The sequence below is a fragment of the Bombus flavifrons genome, chromosome 12 (genome assembly GCF_040668555.2).
Source record: "Bombus flavifrons isolate JBK064 chromosome 12, iyBomFlav1_principal, whole genome shotgun sequence".
Lineage (NCBI taxonomy): Eukaryota > Metazoa > Arthropoda > Insecta > Hymenoptera > Apidae > Bombus > Bombus flavifrons.
The window spans coordinates 1,463,116-1,483,167 of NC_138453.1; the positions used below are offsets into that span (position 1 = coordinate 1,463,116).

At 34.3% G+C, this 20,052-nt stretch overlaps 1 protein-coding gene across 1 annotated transcript in view; it reads left to right on the top strand.

The window, feature by feature from the left end:
* The window catches only part of LOC138185451 (uncharacterized), a 54,377-nt gene extending 36,800 nt beyond the window's left edge, over nt 1–17,577 (top strand). Inside the window, exon 4 of the mRNA XM_069124432.1 lies at nt 15,902–17,577. Coding sequence (XP_068980533.1) covers nt 15,902–16,771 — 870 coding nt within the window. The 3' untranslated portion in view covers nt 16,772–17,577. The remainder of the gene's footprint in view (nt 1–15,901) is intronic.
* The last annotated feature ends 2,475 nt before the right edge of the window (nt 17,578–20,052 follow it).

Here is a 20,052-nt window from a genome sequence, read left to right on the forward strand (position 1 = left end):
TGGTGACATATTTATATTTGTTATATATTTATTAAATATTTATATTATTTCAATATTTATTAAATATCAATTTAAAGCTCGAATGATTGGTGTTTTGTAAATGGGCAAGTAACTAGTAGAAATCATAACCAGCTACGTATCCAGATTCACAGTTATTCAAGCAAGAGATCAGAGATCACATCGAAATACAGGTCAAGTCACAACGTCAGTACTTAAACCTCCTTAAATACAATAGGACTTCTTATTACATAGGAGATACGCTTCGCGTTATATGAATTCCGTGTCATCGAGACTGACGATGAAGAATTTAAAACAAATTCTTTTTCGAAGCAATGCAATTAATTCTGTATCTGTGTATCATACATAATTTAATGCATAACTATGATTTCCGGATTAATTGAGGAACTCGTACATTTACATGTTACGAATGAGGCAAGCTTGCAACAAAGCATCGGACGTGCGAATTTGTAAAATTGGTAATTGTTGGGAAAAGGGGCGACCTCATCGGTTTCAATGGTCTTGGATTATGTTATCAAAGTGAACAATTTTTTCCTACACATATGTACGTATAACCGCCACTCGCTCTTACATATTTCTTTTCCAAAGTACTTGAAATATGCGTATAAATATACATATGTATATATGAATTTAGGGGTAGACTACAAACAAGAACAGAACTATCACCTAATACAATGATTCTAATGGGAAACTTTTAGTAGAAATGAAAAAGCATATATGCATACAAAATTAACTCATTTAATTTTGGATATTATCTATACTTTATGCTCGTATCTCATTAATTAATTAGCTTCCTCGCTATATTTTCCATAAAATGTAATATAGAATATATACCGATAAAAAAAAAGTAAGTCAAAATCTTCGCTCAAATTCAACGAAAATAGGAATTTATATGTTCTCGGTCTTTGGATCTGGCAATGGTATATTTTATCGTATAGATTGTTCTTTAGATTTGTCGTCTTCTTTTTTACGTGTTTCATTTTCAATAGATGCATGTTTCCGGAATATTTTTGTTGCTTCTATGGTCGATACAACTACCAAAAGGTGCAAGCAAGAAGTATTACGCAGTAACATAGGGGTGGTGGAAATCACCTCATTCCATTTCACGCGAGAAAAGGCAGGATCATTTTAGACAATCTCGAAAGAATTGAGACATATAGCTACATTGAGGTATCATAGGCTACAATGATACAGCAGGGCAAAGAGCGATTCCTCGTGAAAAATAAATCGGGAATATTGCAATATTGCAGAATAAAATTTTTGCACATGTTGCTCTGTTTTCTAAAGAAATCATTTTGCCCTGTACACGCACAGTGGCTCGCGAAAGTATAGAAACACTTGGCACAAAATTTTTCATGGATATTTGATGTGCAATGTACGAAACTTCTTAAAATTTCCTTAGTACTATAATGAAATACGGCTATCCTGACTATAATATTAAAATTTGAGGCCATTCAGTAAATGTATGTGGAAGTGACAAGACGTTTATTGCGAACATACACTGAGTGAAAAATTAATATACAGCATGAATAATAGTCTTAAACATAGAATTAGTGCTAACGACCGTCTCACTACAAATTGTGGCTTATTAATACAGTAAATAATCGGTTATTCGTATAATATTGAATAAATAATATCTGGTAACTTCTATTATATTTCTATGTCTATTTCAAATTTTACTAATCGCAATTACAGTTGTGTTTCGCTACAGTGTTAATGAGATTCCAAAATGTTTTGCAATATATATGTCGGGTTAAGGTTAGAATTTTGGGCGCGTAACAACTCTTCACGTGAATTAGCCATTGTTTTACACAGCCGAGATTATATTTACACGTATATACAAGTCTACTACAAAGATTAACAAATAATAAGTCTAGTGAATAATAAGCTTAACGAATAATAAAGTTAGTGAAATAATAAGTTGAACAAATAATAAGTCTAATGAATAATAAGTTTAGCGAACAGTAAGATTAATGAATAGTATGATTTACGAATAATAAGTTTAATGAACGCTATTAACACTATTTTTGAGTTGAAATGAATCCACGGTCAACGGGATAACTCTCTACTAAGCGTAAACTGATCTTAGGCACAGAAATACGATTGTTGAAAATGCTCGATGTGTCACTCTCCAAGGCAATCGCAAGAATGCCAGCCTCGTGATGATTTTTCTCGCTGTACGCTTGCATTTGTTTTTCTATACTCGTTTGGAAGCATCGAGAAAGTTCCAAACGCCGTTGCTAGGCAGTTTCTGCCTGGAGTTTGAGTATTAATACAATGTATGTCCCATTGTATCAGCACCTCCGAGGCAACATCACACGTGGTTAGACCCGCTCCCGAGGCCGCATGCCGCCACAACCACATTTTTAGGAAAACCCATACAACCACTTCAGACCTCCGTTAGGCAAAACGTCCATCCCGTGACCGTGGTTACGTTCGGCGACCAATTGTCACCTCGAACCCAATCTCGCTATCACAAATCTCGAACAATTACAGCTATGATAAAATCTAGGCTAGAGTACTAGAAGATGTTCCCAAAATTTCCAAGGAACGGCTTCGGCTTTCCTTTCATCTCCGACATATATATATATATGTCGGAGATGTATATATATGCCACGGTCACGGGATGTACGTTTTGCCTAACGGAGGTCTGGAGTGGTTGTATGGGTTTTCCTAAAAATGTGGTTGTGGCGGCATGCGGCCTCGGGAGCGGGCCTAGCCACGTGTGACACAGTGGGTCATACATTGTATTACTAATCAAACTCCAGGCAGAAACCGCCTAACAACGGCGTTTGGAACTTTCTCGATGCTTCCAACGAGTCTGCCTAGCAACGGCGTTTGAAACCTTCTCGATGCTTCCAAACGGGCATAGAAAAACAAATGCAATCGTACAGCGAGAAAAATCTCGACGAGGCTGGCATTCTTGCGACTGCTTTGGAGAGTGACACGTCGTGTTTTCAACCATCGTATTTCTGTGCTTAAGATCAGTCTACGCTTAGTAAAGAGTTATCTCGTTGGCCGTGGATTCGTTTGAATTCAAAAATATTGTTAATAGCATTCATTAAACTTATTGTTCGTAAATCATACTATTCATGGAACTTACTATTCGTTAAACTTATTATTCATTAGACTTATTATTTGTTAGACTTATTATTCGTTCAACTTATTATCCACTAACTTATTATTTGTTAAGCTTATTATTCGCTAGACTTATTATTTGTTAATCTTTGTAGTAGACTTGTGTATACGTGTAAATATAATCTCGGTTGTGTAAAACAATGGTTAATTCACGTCAAGAGTTGTTACGCGCCCAAAATTCCAACCATAACCCGACATATATATATAGATAAAATAATAATGTATATTGTTAATTAATATAATACATCTATTTAACTATAAAAGTTACAAAATATTTAGTAGAAATATATATTTTAGAAAGAGAATAAAAATACTTAAACAGAAAGTTCAGTAGGTCCTTCTTGTATGCTTAAAGTGACTATTCATACTATATTTTAATTTTTTACTTTTTATATATATATCTTCAGAGTTCTGCTAATATAATTATTGCAATTGCATTCGTTATGGTGCTAGTGAGGTTTCAAAATGTTTTATGTAACACGTACAATACATACACATAAATGTTTCCTATGAAATATGTGCGAATACTTTTGCGAGCCCCTGTATATCATTTGCAAGTTTCAATTAGACGACCTTTGTTTCTGATTGTGTTTGTACTCAGAAACATGGCCAATTATTACTTCTTCTTGCCGTTATTACTATCATACGTCCTGTTGATCTATACAATTAGGCTCTTTTAATAAATAAAAGCATAAGATTATTACCTTTTAATATTAATTTTAATAATATAGGAAATATGGATCATGATATTGCATGCACAGTTGCGTTATTCCAACTAAATTGTTAAATTGTACTAAGTCGTCGCAGCTTATTACTTGCATTTTCTAGTTTTTCGAAGAGGGAAACGATATTCCTCGATATTCCTGTCAACTCTAAAATACGCCCTTGATTTATTACGATCCTGTAAACAGAAGTCCTTCAAGTTGAAACTTAAAGTCAACACACGTATATCGTGTTAGGTTTTCAAAGACATTTTTCTCAAGAACTTTACTCAACTTCTTCGACTTATCTTTTCCTGAAAAATCACTTCTTCCCGGTAGTATCACGATTGCGGAGACACCTTATATAAGAAGGTCAGTTCCTCGCAGCCTCTGCAATCTCCAATCAGGTGTACGTGGCAGTGGTAGCTTTATCCAATATAACCTCAGATAGAAAGACTAGTGGGCTATTTCTGAAATTGGCGGCTCCAAGAAACTGGATTCTACAGATTTCGTCAATGACACACGTCGAAGTAACGGAAACCTACGATCGCACCATCGCATTTTCTTTCTTCAGTCTACGCTTTGCTTTTGGTATGTGTTTTCGATCATATGATCGATAACCGCTCTCGAGCATTCGAAAGCTTCAATTAAACAAAGTAAATAATATGTGAATATTACCAATGTGTATAAATTAATGGCGAATTAAATATTAAAAAACAGCAGTTGTACCTCTCTGTTGGAGAACTCTATTTTACGTATATGGGAATTGTAAATACGATTGTGTATAATGTTATTAAATTATGTTGTATTATATTATATTATATTATATAGGGTATATAAAATGATTAATATATCCGTGTTCTTAATACACAGCTACACGTGTATTAACATATTCGTATTTCATTTCAAGTGATTATTAACGTATAACAAAATTCCCGAATATTTAAGAAAGTATAATAATTTGTAAAACAAATACACAACGGTTCACGATAATATTCGAACACTTACTATAGAATTCCTTTATCAATACATTATGTGCATTATACGAAACTTTTTGATATTTCATTAACACTGTAACGAGACACGATGATCGTTATTATAATAATAAAATTTGAAACCAATCAGAAAATGTATATTGGAGTTACAGGACTGATATTTGTAAACAGTCACTCACAATAAAATGTTAATACACGGCATGAATATTAGTTTTAAAAATTCAATTGATACCAAAGGTCTTCTCGTTACTACATATTGTGGCTTATTAATGTAGTGAATAATTGAATGTCCAAATACTTTGGTCATCTTTGCAATAAATATTTTGCAAATTCTATATTTATTTTCAGATTCGTTTCAAATTTTACCGATATAGTGACGATAGTCGTGTACTGTTACAGTGCTAATGAAATTTCAAAATGTTTTGTATAGTATATATTGTTTTGGTAAGCCACAGTATGATGCAAATGTTTGAAACACAAATGGTTAAGCCAGAATTACACTTCGATTTGGATCTGTATAAGTGGCGAAAGGCAGAACAGATATCCAGCAATTTCAGAACTTACTAAAAGGTATCAACTATACTAGCAACGTAAGTTATGATAAAAAAAGGAACCATTTACGCTTGTTGTCAGAAGGTGTACATACACTAGTCTTCTTCATAGCAAAACAGGTTACTTGATTAGTCTTTTTTCAACCGAAATGATATATTTTTTACTATTATCTACAACCTTATATTACATCATATAAATATTCGTTTCTTATATATTGCTACTTGCGTAAATGTATTTAAATATACGGGTATTTCGTTGTGCAATAATAATCACACGAAATACATAAAATATAAATACTCGGATTAAAACATGGGTTTATTGATTATGGGTATATTTTTAATGGAGCTACTAATTTATACATCTAAAGTAGTGTCTATTGATAACATAGTAATAATATATTTTTCTCCTTTGTACGTATATTCCTATGTACATTTAAACTATTATAATCTACTATTTTTAAATATATCTTATGACTTGTAAATACTATATTATGAATCGAATATCAAATAATAAATATCGTGCTAACATTAATATCCAAAGTCTGCTATAGTTATGTAATCAGTTGACACAAATATCCTATTTTTTTTTTGTCAGTCGGCTTTTCCTGACGGTGGGCTTGCGTCAAAGCCGGCTTGCAGTAATCGCGTCAACGTTATCGTGCGTAATAGTCCTGTTAAAACTAGCATGCTTCGTGATTTCTACACGTTGATATTTTCAGAAGCATAACTAGACCAAACAAATGTTAAATAGAGATCCTTTTAACCTCTAAATATTGTAACATATCGTCAAAAACTGAGTTTAAAGTTTATGAAGTTTGCGTAGTTACAACTAAAAGGTTTGAATATTTGTTGCTTTGCGAGTGATTTTCATCATTATCATTAATTTCTATTCTTTATACGAATGACATATGTGATTATTTAATTATATCCTTGTTTTAAATAGAGTAAGGACAGTCAAGAATATATGTATATTTTACTTTCGATATTTTGTATATATATATATTAGGTACATTTTGTATTCTTTATACATTTAGAATTCGTAGAAGCATATCTATAATAGAGTGTATATACCGTGTATAATCGCTGGAATAGTAATACTTAGCAAAGAAATGTTTAAGACGTAAAGATTTCTTGCACCATCCACATTTAATTGTAGCTTCACCACCGCACATATTATATCTTGGTTCTGTTTTGACAGGATGATAGTAGCGGTATAAATAATATAACAATAATATAAAATGACATGGTACAAGAAGAAAACCCTACAGAATTTTCAATGCACCTGATTTTTGTTTACGTATCCACTTTCATATCAAGAGTACTCGATGGAATCTTGGAACCTTGTATGAAAACTGTTTATGAACAAGGGATTGTAATTTTCCTAGCGCACGGTGAACCAGACCGGAAAATTATGGGACATTTTCGTATAACTTTCAAACCATACAAGATATTGAAATAAAATTTCATTTAAAAAGTGTTGAAAAATAATCCGCATTAAATTGAATACGATGTAAATAGTATATTTTATGTTTGACGATCCTTTTTTTAATTTATTGGATTGAACAGCTTTAAATAAATTTGAAAACCTGCTTATTTCACATTGTATCTATCCTTTTTAGTTAATTTAAACGCGTTGAAACAAATAAAAAATATTGGATAGTACTACAAATTGTATCTAATATATCTTATAATATATTAGTTTATTCTATATATATTATGCATATACATAACAGAATAATAATAATATATAATAGTAATACATGATAATATAATATTGTAGTATCGTGGACGTGGGGCCTGCGGGGGGGGCGTGCGAATTATAAACAAGCGGGTGCTGAGCATGTGCATGATGGAGCTTAAACAAAAGATATGAGGGTTGCTAAGGGACATAAACGAATTAACGGGAGTATGAGTTGAGAAGCCAGAGAGTGCGGATTGCGTTGTCGAGATAGTGTTGTTAGCGTTGTTGAGAGAGAGTTGAATCTGTGTTGACGAGAGTTGTTAATTAATTATAATACGTTGTTACGATTAGTTCATGTTAAATAACCATTGTTTTCTATTTAATCAATTTATTATTGATAAACTAATTTTTATATTCACGATACTACAATATATAATTATCTGAAGAAATATACATAGTATATGGGGCTGATGAATCGTGAAATTCCATCATTTTATTCATGTATGAGTTCTATAGCTTCAGCATCTAGTATTTTCTGATTCTTGTTATATGATTTTATTCTTAATGCTGACATATATGGGTCAGAAGCTAAGAATGCTGTATAAAATGTATCTTTATTAGCAGCGATCCTTGAAACTTTTCTGCGGTTCTTATTCCTACAGTTCTTGAAATCTTTATGTCTCGCTGCTTGCGCCTGTTCTGAAAATTAGCCGATCGAAAGTAAAGCATGTTGTATTATATCTGTGCCATGTATAAGAATGAGGATAACTGAATTAGGATCACTGAAATCTAATTCCAACCATTTCTCACTACGCTTAAAGAGTAACGATTCTGTATACTGGGATTGAACCCACCACTGCTTCAACTTGCAAGAAAATTTTTCCAAACTTGTTCTCAACAATTCAAAACTTTCAGATAAAATATCCATCTTTCTCTTTTTTCACGTATTTTGTTCCACTTTTCGCAATATCGAAGAATCTTAAATTTTTACTGTCAAGTATAGTTTACTTTACCGTATTCATGCAATGACCACTCCAAAAATCGAGAAGCAGAACGGTTCCATTGCGAACCCAGTATTGGAAAAATAAATTTCTCGTAGCCACGTTTTCAATCTTTTTAGTACAATTTTTTAAGGTAATTGGTAATTTTATACAGAATTTTATACAAAATTTTATACAGAAATGTACTACACGCACTGGAAAAACTACGAATAATAACTCCGATAGTAAAATGTACGTAGGGCAGTTCTTGAGTTTAAATAAGCATTTTCTTTTTGTTGAATACCATTTTTTTAGAAAACTCACTAAAAATACCATAATAAATAACTAAATAAATTTTAATACCGCATAAGTTTATGAACATTACGAACCTTCTTACAAAATATGTTGACAAAAAAAAATTTTTTATGTTAGAAATGTGAACGTAATGAAGATTTGTATATAGACAATTCTCACGAGAAATGTCAACAAAATCAATAATGAATTAAAGAAAATGTACAAATAAGCTGAGTTTATCGATGTATTGATTGATGGATTTGTGCTGTCTTAGGATTTCATCATTTCCCACAATTTAAAGACACTTTAATCTTTAAACAAAATAGTTTGAAGATACAATAGAGCTTGCCACATCCGAGCCTTCATTCTCCGTTATCTAAACGAATGGTAAAAAATGTTTTCTTCTGTTACAAGTACTCCTGTTTAGATGATATATTACTGGTAATGTAAATAGTTTTGTTTATAGAAATTAGAGAGAAATAATATTTTAAGAGCCGTTTCAATAAAGCGGCGAGTGAAAGGCGAATCAGACGAGTGCGTTGATAAAATTTCAAGTTGGCTGTAAGGTGAAGGATACCAACTGTAACCCTGAGAGTATCAGAATATTATTATATATTATAATATAATATTATTATATATGTCGGAGATGAAAGGAAAGCCGAAGCCGTTCCTTGGAAATTTTGGGAACATCTTCTAGTACTCTAGCCTAGATTTTATCATAGCTGTTATTGTTCGAGAGTTGTGATAGCGAGATTGGGTTCGAGGTGACAATTGGTCGCCGAACGTAACCACGGTCACGGGATGTACGTTTTGCCTAACGGAGGTCTGGAGTGGTTGTATGGGTTTTCCGAGAAATGTGGTTGTGGCGGCATGCGGCCTCGGGAGCGGGCCTAACCACGTGTAATGTTGCCTCGGAGGTGCTGATACAATGGGACATATATTGTATTAATAATCAAACTCCAGGCAGAAACTGCCTAGCAACGGCGTTTGGAACTTTCTCGATGCTTCCAAACGAGTATAGAAAAACAAATGCAAGCGTACAGCGAGAAAAATCACCACGAGGCTGGCATTCTTGCGATTGCCTTGGAGAGTGACACATCGAGCATTTTCAACAATCGTATTTCTGTGCCTAAGATCAGTTTATGCTTAGTAGAGAGTTATCCCGCTGACCGTGGATTCGTTTGAACTCAAAAATAGTGTTAATAGCGTTCATTAAACTTATTATTCGTAAATCATACTATTCATTAATCTTACTGTTCGCTAAACTTATTATTCATTAGACTTATTATTTGTTCAACTTATTATTTCACTAACTTTATTATTCGTTAAGCTTATTATTCACTAGACTTATTGTTTGTTAATCTTTGTAGTAGACTTGTATATACGTGTAAATATAATCTCGGCTGTGTAAAACAATGGCTAATTCACGTGAAGAGTTGTTACGCGCCCAAAATTCTAACCTTAACCCGACATATATATAGGATATAGGAATTAGTGTACTAGTAGGTTTGGTAACGGTAGGTTTATTTCAATATCGTCGTTCACGCCAACACAAAATCAAGCACGATGCTCCGTCAGTCTATATGCACGCAGTCACCATTCGTCACTAACTCCTCTCATCACAACGACTCTCTTTCACGCCGACCACACTCTTGGACAACGCTGACAGCACTCCGATCACGCTGGTAACACTAAAGCCCGACAGCGCCGGCAACACTAAAGCTCCTCAACTCACTAACGGCTATCTTTTATACCCTGGCTCTGGTATACCATGGTCAAATGGACCTTACTAATTAGTCAGGGTTTCTCCCCGATACTACATATATTATTAGTAGACTGTAGATTTTTATGCATTTATTGGAAATTTTATGCATTTATGAAATATGTCTGCACCTAGTATGCGAGAATATATAAAATATTCAAAGTGTAATACTCCTTACAATATTTGATAAGTGAGACAAATGTCTTTTAATTATATTAATAAAACATTAATTTGTATAAATATTCACAATCTAATTATTATTTAGCGACAACAAAAAATCAGAATGATGATGTACCTGTTCACGATGAAAATTTATATAGTTTACTAGCCAAAAAATATGAACTGCTTAGATATTAAAACAAGCTGACAATTTTCTTGATCTGAAAGTACCAGGAAAGCGATTGTTCTATTATCCGAAAGTCTCATTATTCAAAAATTGTTTTCTTCCTACCGATTCGGATGTGGGAGGTTTTACTACATAAATAATTCACAGTGAACACAATTCACAACTAAAAATACAATTTCTTTTTTCTCAAAGCAATATTATTTTAAATACTGAACAAGGTTTTTTACGGGCTATCTTTAACTTGGACTTGATGTATCCGAGTTGCGATAGAGCAAGAACATCCGTCTTTTTTTTCAATCGATATGGTGGAATGTAAATTATTGATATCTAGTTTCAACGGAAGGTTCGTTCGACACATCCGAAGAAATTTCCATATTATACGCTCTATTCGTGTTCCGTAAAGCTTGTATGGTATATTACTCCTATGGGCAAGTAGCATCAACTGAGTTACGTAGCATACATCCTCTTCTCAGTTGAATAGTACGTTCAAATGATATCGTAGCGTAGCTGATGCTTCAGATTTGTCAGCGCTGGTTTTTCACTTTTTGCAGCAGGAATATCTTATGAGATGCCCCAGATACTATCAATTCGTATGAAAGCATATTATGCTTTCTTATGATACTCTATGTTATACTCGTGTAATAAGGTACGCTATAATTTTGGTTACAGTAGAATCTCCAGTATCCGATTTAATAGGGAAACATGATCGTTGAGGAAATTTCTGGACAGTAGGATACACGTCTTCTCGTATAATTAATATTCTATGTATCATATAAGAACAATTACAAAGAATACTGTAATATAATACAAATGTACTTTTTGTTTGAATTATTTAGGGATTTTATATCTTTTTTATTGCTAAATTAAATACATCTGCAGCTGTGGTATAGTGTCCGGATTGCAAAATGTCCGGCTGGAATGACACTTTTTAGGGGTTTTGAGGTGACTGAAGCCGAAAACGAAGGTCTTTTTTCACGAAAATAAGACATACAAAATTTCGATCAACCTGTTGACGTGTGACCTCCTCGTGGGTTCTTACGTTATCTTTTTTAAAATGTCGTTCTCCTAACTTACGGTATGGCTCACTTTGAATGCATTTGAATCGTGAGTATTGAATTAGTTTGTACATAGACATTGTCTGTGCCACTACGTGCTTTAACCGCATACCGCTTACCTCTCTGTACGATCACGTTCCTACGCAGATTTTTACAATTAAGATCTTTGTCGAGCAAATATTCATACAGTTGAATTTTCAAAAGCATTTATTTCGGCGAAAAAAATAACTCTCATTTTTTACTTAAGATACACCCGGAATACTATACTTTATCCAAATTTGTTAATACATTGAGCTGCGTTGAACTGTATTCTGTTTGACATCAAACCGCCTAAGTCGTCTTTCTAATGTCATAAACGCTTCAAAATAAGAAGGCATCGTTACTTTCACTCTAATCTTTCTTTCAGCATGAGAACTTAAAATATCGATAACGATATTCATTAAAGTTTCAAAACTTTATGTCACGTAATATGAATATAATATCACACATAGATAATATTATCCCCTTATTGCTGATTTATGGAAACCACTACTATACATCAGAACCTAGATATTTATCTTTCAATTTCATTAAAGTTTTTCTACTTCTCGAAATACCTGAATAATTTTCAATTAAATGTTTTTGTGTTTTAATGTTATTAACCGTACATCTTCAAACGTTGCAAGTTTTTCCATTTATGCAAACACTTTCACACTTCTTTCTCAGCTTTTCAAGTATCTTTTATTTCTTTTCGATATTTACAAGGTCATTCAAAGTAAACTAGAATGGAAAATAAATTGATTTGAGACGCTAAAATAAGGTGGCCTGTGCAATTGTAAGGTTCTTATAAGGATGGAATACTCTTTCAACACCAATTTATTTATAATGAAATGAAAATCAATTAAAATTAAGAACAATTCTTTCAAGGAGGACCGAACATCTCATCCTGTACAGTCCATATACGTACAAGGTATCTACACTGTAGATAGGCGATATTTATTTCTTGGCGGTCCGCTAGATTTCTAGACTGTCCATTAACTTCAAAGTTACATTATGAAAAAGGTGGTAAAAATTGAATTGAACTCAAACTAAAATTTGATAGTGAACAACTGCAGTAAAGAAATGAGTTACTTTTGAGTTCGTTTAATCAAAACTCGAATAAACACTTGGAAAGTCTGCAATTTTATTTACACAAAACATGAAAAATATTCAAAGATAAAAAGGTATACAAAAATAAAAAATCCATAAAACGCACAATCATTAAACGTTAATGTCATTGGTTAATAGAACGAGAAACATGAACCGTGAAACGGTATTCTTGAAGACAGTAACGATTACACATTATTGTGCAAGAATTATCATGTTAAAATAGTGTCTGTAGACAATATACGACTTTTCAATAAAGTTATACATGACCTACGATCGTGCAATACTTTTGCTTGATTATGTTCATAGAATATACCGACAAAATCTTGCTACAAAATCTTGGTACACGCTCTATACGTATTGGTAATTGGTAATTATTTTCACCAGCACGCACCACACCAAATTTGATGATCTTGAAATATGTTATCAAGGTCATCATTCTGAACAACTTATCCCTATACTTATAATCCAACCTAAACTTGATTCATTGATGAGAGAGATAACCATTTCTAATATTGCACAAATAAAAACAGAAAAATAATGGGTTATGCGTAGCGTGAAATAATTTTCGATGAATTTATTGATATATGGAATAGGACACTTTATTTCCATCATCAATTGACCAAAGAGTAATGCGTACGAAGCATATACACGATCCACCATACGCAACTTTCTTTTATTTTTTTACGTGGGGAAATCCTCATGGACACTCGCTATTGCATCGCAACAGCCGAGTAGTGTCGGACTCTTACCGACTAAAACCCCACGGTGGTCCTCCCGACGACCAGGCGAAGGTGCTCCCGGGATCTCTTGCGAATAACTACCGGGGCACCCCCTGTGGTCTATCTCCCTCCGGGTGGAGGGAGGCATCCGGTCTTGCTGCTTGCTTCCTGATGTTGCATCTGGGCCGTCCGCACCCCCAGTGACCCATCTTCGGGGACGCAACAGCCCCAGCACGACCGCACCAACGCCCACACGGAGCGGTCACCCATCCTTGTCCGCCCCGTGCCCACAGCTGCTTAACTTTCGTTGATCGGCCGGGAACGTGTTTTTTTTTTTTTTTTAATGACGTTTATTTACAACCAAGATACATATAAATACATTTGGATATTCACAATAAACTATGAATTTGATAATATGTGTTAGGCAAAAGTACTGATACGCGACGGTACGACATAGCCATACTATATTATGTGTTGGCGCTTTACAGTTTTTGTGTTAAAATCTAATCTTTGGATTTAAGCCGCTTGGGAGCGGAGCTTTTATGTAATTTTGTTTTTGGTTGATTTTTCTGTCCTGAAAACTTGGTCGCAAAACAGGACGCTTCGGTAGTCTACTTTTTGGGTGCTGTATAACTTTAGGGAGAGGCGGGATAATAGGGAGGGGGCGGGGAAGGGGGATGTCAAATAGGTTTATTTACAATATTTACAAATATTTACAGTTTACACCTGTATTATACGGTGTCAGAATTGAGTTCTGTCGGTTTAATGATTTGCTCTCTTGTTTTATTATGGATTTGGAATCCACCAATATTTTTTTGTGTTTGTCTTTAGTGTCTTTCAGAAGGAGGGCCATGTTGTATCTCCACTTAGTGTCTGCGGTTTGTCCGTTTAAGTTTTCTTCGTAGAGTATAGTTTTGGTCCCTATTTTTCTTTTTATGTGATAAATTATTGGGATGTTATTTTGGCCTTGGAGGTAGTTTTTTTCGTCTAGGTATAGGAAAGCTTCTGGGGGATGTAGCCTGTTGCCAGAGTGTTTTTGTAATATGCGTCATTTGGGAATAAGCAATTGATGATTAAGCTATTTTCTTTTATCTTTGGCGCTTGCGCGAAGTGGTTTCTTATTAATTTTAAGATGTGACAGTCTATGCGGTGAATGTTGGCTAGGTCGTAGATTATTTTGTTTTTAACATATTTTTTGAATCCGCTGTGTTCGGATCTGTAAGTACTCAAGCAAGCTCTGATGCATTTTCTTTCGAATATGCGAATTTTTTTCCATTTGGGAGGCTGATATGTTGTACCAGATTGGGCAGCCGTAGGTTATAATCGGTCTGATTAGTTCTTGGTAGCACAGGATTTTTACTTGGCTGTTGAGATGTTTGGAGTAGAATAATCTTTTTGTTCTCCAGAATGCTTTGCTGGCTTTGGAGAGTTGGATTTCGATGTGCTGCTTATAGTTTAATTTTTCGTCTATGTTTATGCCTAGGTATTTTACGCAGTTTTTGTGTGGAATGAGCTCCCCTTCGTTTGCTTTTTCCCTTAGCTGAAATTTTCAAAAGTGTTCCCTTTCTATTGGACCGATTTTGCTTGACTTGGGTCTAAACAGTATGGTTTCGCATTTGCTTGTGTTGGTTTTTAGTTTCCATGTGTTGTAATAATCGTTAATTTTCTCAAAAAGTTTTTGCAGTTCCGTTTTTATTGTTTTGGTTTTGCGGCCTGTTACGTAGATGATTAGGTCATCTGCGAAGGCTATCGAGGGTTTATGGGTGGATGTATTGAGATTAAAGAGGTTTAGTAAGTCACTATTGTAAATACCAAAAAGTAACGGGGAATTTACTGTACCTTGTTGCAGACCGTTTTTTATGGAGAATTCTTTGCTTGATGTGTGTGAACCTTCAGTCATTACGAATGTTCTGCTTGTGATCATGTCCCAGACTAATGTGATCATGTCCCAGACTATGTGATCATGTCCCAGACTAAGGCCGGGAACGAGTGTATCCAGCGCGGCCAACGGGCGTTGGTACTATACGCAACCTAGTGATTACCACGCACGGTCACAGTTTTTGAATTATATACAGAAATATGTTTGTTGGTATATATAAGCAATAATAAATAGTAGTAATCGAATTTATGATATAATCGAGTGAAATAAAAATGAAATGACGCTAGCTAGATATTAAACTAAACCAACCTATAACCCTATAACCGAAATATAAATCTATATTTTTTTATTTATATTAGAAATTATTAGCATCAATGAGTTAAGTTTAGGTTGTGCTATATAAAAATGGGACCAAGAGGGAAGTGGACAGTAAATTTAATTGAAGCTTTCTGTGAATATCTCGGAAACTGAAGTTGAGCGGTAGTAACATGTACAGGGAAATGTTGTCCAGAATGATGACCTTGACAACATATTTTAAAGTTTCCCAAAATCTCAGCAAACACAGAATACACAAATACGTTCGATCGAGCAAAATTTCTCTGCTCCGATCGTTAATTAAAGCGATTCGTAAATCATTGGTTCGTTTGTTCGCAGAATCGGCGCACGTTCTCGAAATGTAACATACCCTGCGGGGACTATCCGGCGGGACACGAATTAAATTACGCTTCGGGTCAAGTACGACCGAGGCAAAACAGTGTGTTCATTGGATCTAATACGTCGTTACTCCCTGGCGCTCAAGGTATGCCACGTCGCACGAGAAGCGCGTTCGATCTTCAATTCTTGATGTTTTCGGAGAACAACTCGTGCAGTGAACAGGATACGTTAAAAAACTTGAAGTCAGCCAACGAGTCCACGAAGTTGCTGCAACGCGAACGAAAGACCAGTATCTGTCAGTCAGACAGAATCGAAACGTCCAAGCCTGTCTTTCGAGACAGAGGAATGAGTGTCTGTCAATTCGATGCTTCCTCGAAATTGTGGCAACGAGATCGTGGAATGAGTGTCTGCCACTTCGACAGGATGGAGGTACTTGCCAGACCGTTGCAAAGAGACCGTGGCGGAAGAATCTGGCAGTTCGACAGAATGGACGTGTTGGCCAACCCGCTGCAGAGAGATCGCACAGGCAGCGCCTACCATTTTGACAGAATGGACGTTTTGGCTAGGCCAAATTGTTCTTTTGGCAAATCCTTGTCGAGGGAGAGGCGCGTCAGCATGTGTAACTTTCTGGAGAAAGACGAGGAAGCAGCGAAAGGTAGTCAAATGGTACGGCGTTTAAGTAGCAATAACATTGAGAAAATCGTGAAGGAGGAGGCGTCCGTCGAAGAAGCAGAGTGTGAAACGGCGATGCAGCACATATTTCCCAAATGCACACCCAAAGGAAATAAAAATGCTTCCTATCAATTGGACCAACCGTCTTGCAGCAAAACTCCTGACGTTGTGTTCGGATACAAGGCTACTTGCGTGTAGTGTGAGAAGATTAGACGTATGGCTTATCAAGGGAGAATATGTATGCTATACTTGAAATTTATGGAGTTAATCATCGTTTCAATTTCAAGATATCGAAGGGTACTTGAATGCATATGACATATATTCAATCACAATATGGTAATAAATAGAAATTCTTATATAAAATCGTATCTAAGTGTGCCACTTATACCGACTGTATAATGTTCCAGAAATGAGATTAAAAAATACTCCTTCCTTTTAAACGTACGACTCATAAAGTTCCGAAAGAACCAAACTCCGTGTACATAATGATTCAAAGGCGTCTGATTCCGAGAATAATTCTACGACAAAAAATATATTTTGTTAATGTTATACTTGGCTCTTTCGGTCATGTTATTCTGTGTGAAGGAATCGTCTGAATAAATTTACACCGTGTAACAAACTAATCACAACAGAATTTGAAAGTGTACATGTTGTCAACGCCACGAAAATTTTAGAAATGAATAATTCCACATACTTTTCGGGCTGAAAACAACGATTTTCGACATTCAAACACCGAAAGAGTTGAAGCAAACAGTTGTAATAATCTAAGAAAGTAGTAAAAGAAATTTATAAAGGAAGATGCGAACTATTTTTTCAGGAATTGTAATTTTTTAGACGACTGTTGAAAAGATATAAATTTATTAACACGTATTACAATTTTGGTCTTATTATGATATTAGAATTTACCAAGCATTCTGGCAAAAACGGCGTTGAAGAGAACACGAAACAGGGACAATTATCTCCGTTATAAGGTTTGTGCCACCTTGTGATGGGATATAACGTTCGATATACAGGGTTGTTGGTAACTGGTGGTACAAGCGGAAAGGGGATGATTCTACGCGAAAAAAGAAGTCGAAAATACAGAATAAAAATTTTTCGTTTGAGGCTTTGTTTTCGAGAAAATCGACTTTGAATTATCGCTCGGTACGCGTGCGGTACGTTATAACGGATCTCGCTGTAGATCGTTGTCTCGATGGAAAAATTAAAAAAAAAAAAATTAAAAAAAATTGTTATTCCATATTTTCGACTTCTTTTTTCGCGTAGAATAACCCCCTTTCCGCTTGTACCACCAGTTACCAACCACCCTGTATACTTCGAATCCCAAGTTAAATCCACTACCCAACGTCCACTTCATAGGTTTTCAGTACTACAATAAATATTTAATCATTCATTCATTCTACTTGCCAAATATGTATTCACCAAGGTCTTCGCAAACTGATTTCAAATCTCAGAAAAAACACTTGCAATCAATAGAATTATGAGAGTCAAGAAAGCAGTTCCACTTTACTGAATTTCTATAATAATGCGAGGAAGATTTTACAAAATTGTAGACGATAAACAGGATTCCTATAAATTTTATTTTAATGTTTAAACGTGTGAATATTTCATTTTGCTTTCATTTCTAAGGTTTTCTAATGTTTGAAGAAGATTTCCAACATAAAATTGAAACAGAAAATCGTGTATACCAATAAAAATCTTGTTATATTTTCCTCAGACTTGGCACATTTTCTAACATTAGAAAATTACAATTTGATCGAAAATGACCGAAAAAACGTACCAAGGTTAAGGATGATATCCAAACAAACTGTTTTAGTTAATGGAGAATTGTTAGTAAGTTTTAAACTTTCTGTTATTTCGGTTATGAGTATAAAGGCTTACAGTCAATTCCATTTACATTAGCTAGGTATATAAATAAATGAAATCTTTTCTTTTAATGACTACATTACATTTACAACTGGCTCTGTTGAGCCAACCAGCGGATTTGATAGTGTGGATATTATGTACGTGTAGATGATGTTCAATGGTGTTTCCACTCCATTTCCTTTTTATTCATTCCAGTAACTCATATGGCTTTGTTCTCTTCTGGCTCTTGAAGTTTGTGTCAGGTTTTCAGCCAGTTCGTTAAAACGTATATAGTTTATTATTGTGTGCTGTTGCAAATAAATGAAATCTTAAAAGGAAAATATATTCCAGTTTGACTCCACGTGCCAAGAGAACAGATGTATTTCAGTTTTGCAGACTACGCGCGCCTGTGCAGTATTCGCGGACAATATAAACTGGTTACCGTAAATATTTCTGAAAATTCATTGCCACTTTAATTGCTATGTATCCATTATCACGATCGCGGATTACGAGAACGCATTAAATGTTCAGAGAAGTCAATGCAATTTTCATGTCAACTGTGTTTTGTATCCCATAAGAACAGATATTTACATCCTCTATCGTTCCAAAATGCTTTCATAAACGACATTCTGTGTAATTACAATTCGTATCGTCAATATACCCGATCGCAATTTATTCGGTTATCTGTTTTTGCTAAAACGATTATTACTTATTCGCTTAAAATTTACAATTATCGTCGAGATAAATTATTATTCGTTTTAACGTCAATTTAAATTAAACGTATAACTCTTCCTAAGTGAGTTGCGAAAATTATGCATATATAAATCAAATGTATTATGAATTTCTATCGAAAAATATACAAATTGAAATCTCCGTTATCGAATAACAATGTCAGAGAACACTTCCATGAAAATGCTATCGTTTGTCCAGGAAGTACTGTATTATTATGAAAATCATAACACTCGGGAGAAAAGTTAAGCTGTAAAAGGAAGATTTACACCTGCACGTATTGTTAGCTACTCTTTTTTAGATTATATTCTCAAAGTATTCTATTAATCCTTTAAGCCTTCGTAATATTCAACGTGTAACCTGATTTCTATTAGGTTGTCCGAGAAGTTTCTTTCGTTTTATAAGGAAGTAATAGACACAATGTTTTTTATTTTATATTACGTTATTGAATTATGCATGAACATAATAATAGAAATAGAACGAAACGGATCATACCTAATTCAATAAAATAATATAAAACAGAAATTGCTGTTCATTTATTATTATCTTACAAAACGAAGGAAACTTTTCGGACAACCTAATATTTTCGTACTATAATTAGACGTTTGATACACTATAGCATTTCTTACAATTTTCACTTTTTTATTTGAAACCGTAACCATAGACAACACAGTACAGGAAAAATAATGAGACAGATAATTCAGCCAAATGATGACATCTATCACCCTTTATCAGTATTCTATAAATAGTGTTAGCGTTTGAGTCATTCTGTCACTCAATGACTCTCTGCGCCAAGTCAACTATATTTGGATTTGAAAATTTCGTTTCACGTAAACTTTACAAATTTGTCGTTCTTTTTATATTGAAAAACTTTTATATTATATTTAAATGATAATTATAAAAAAAAC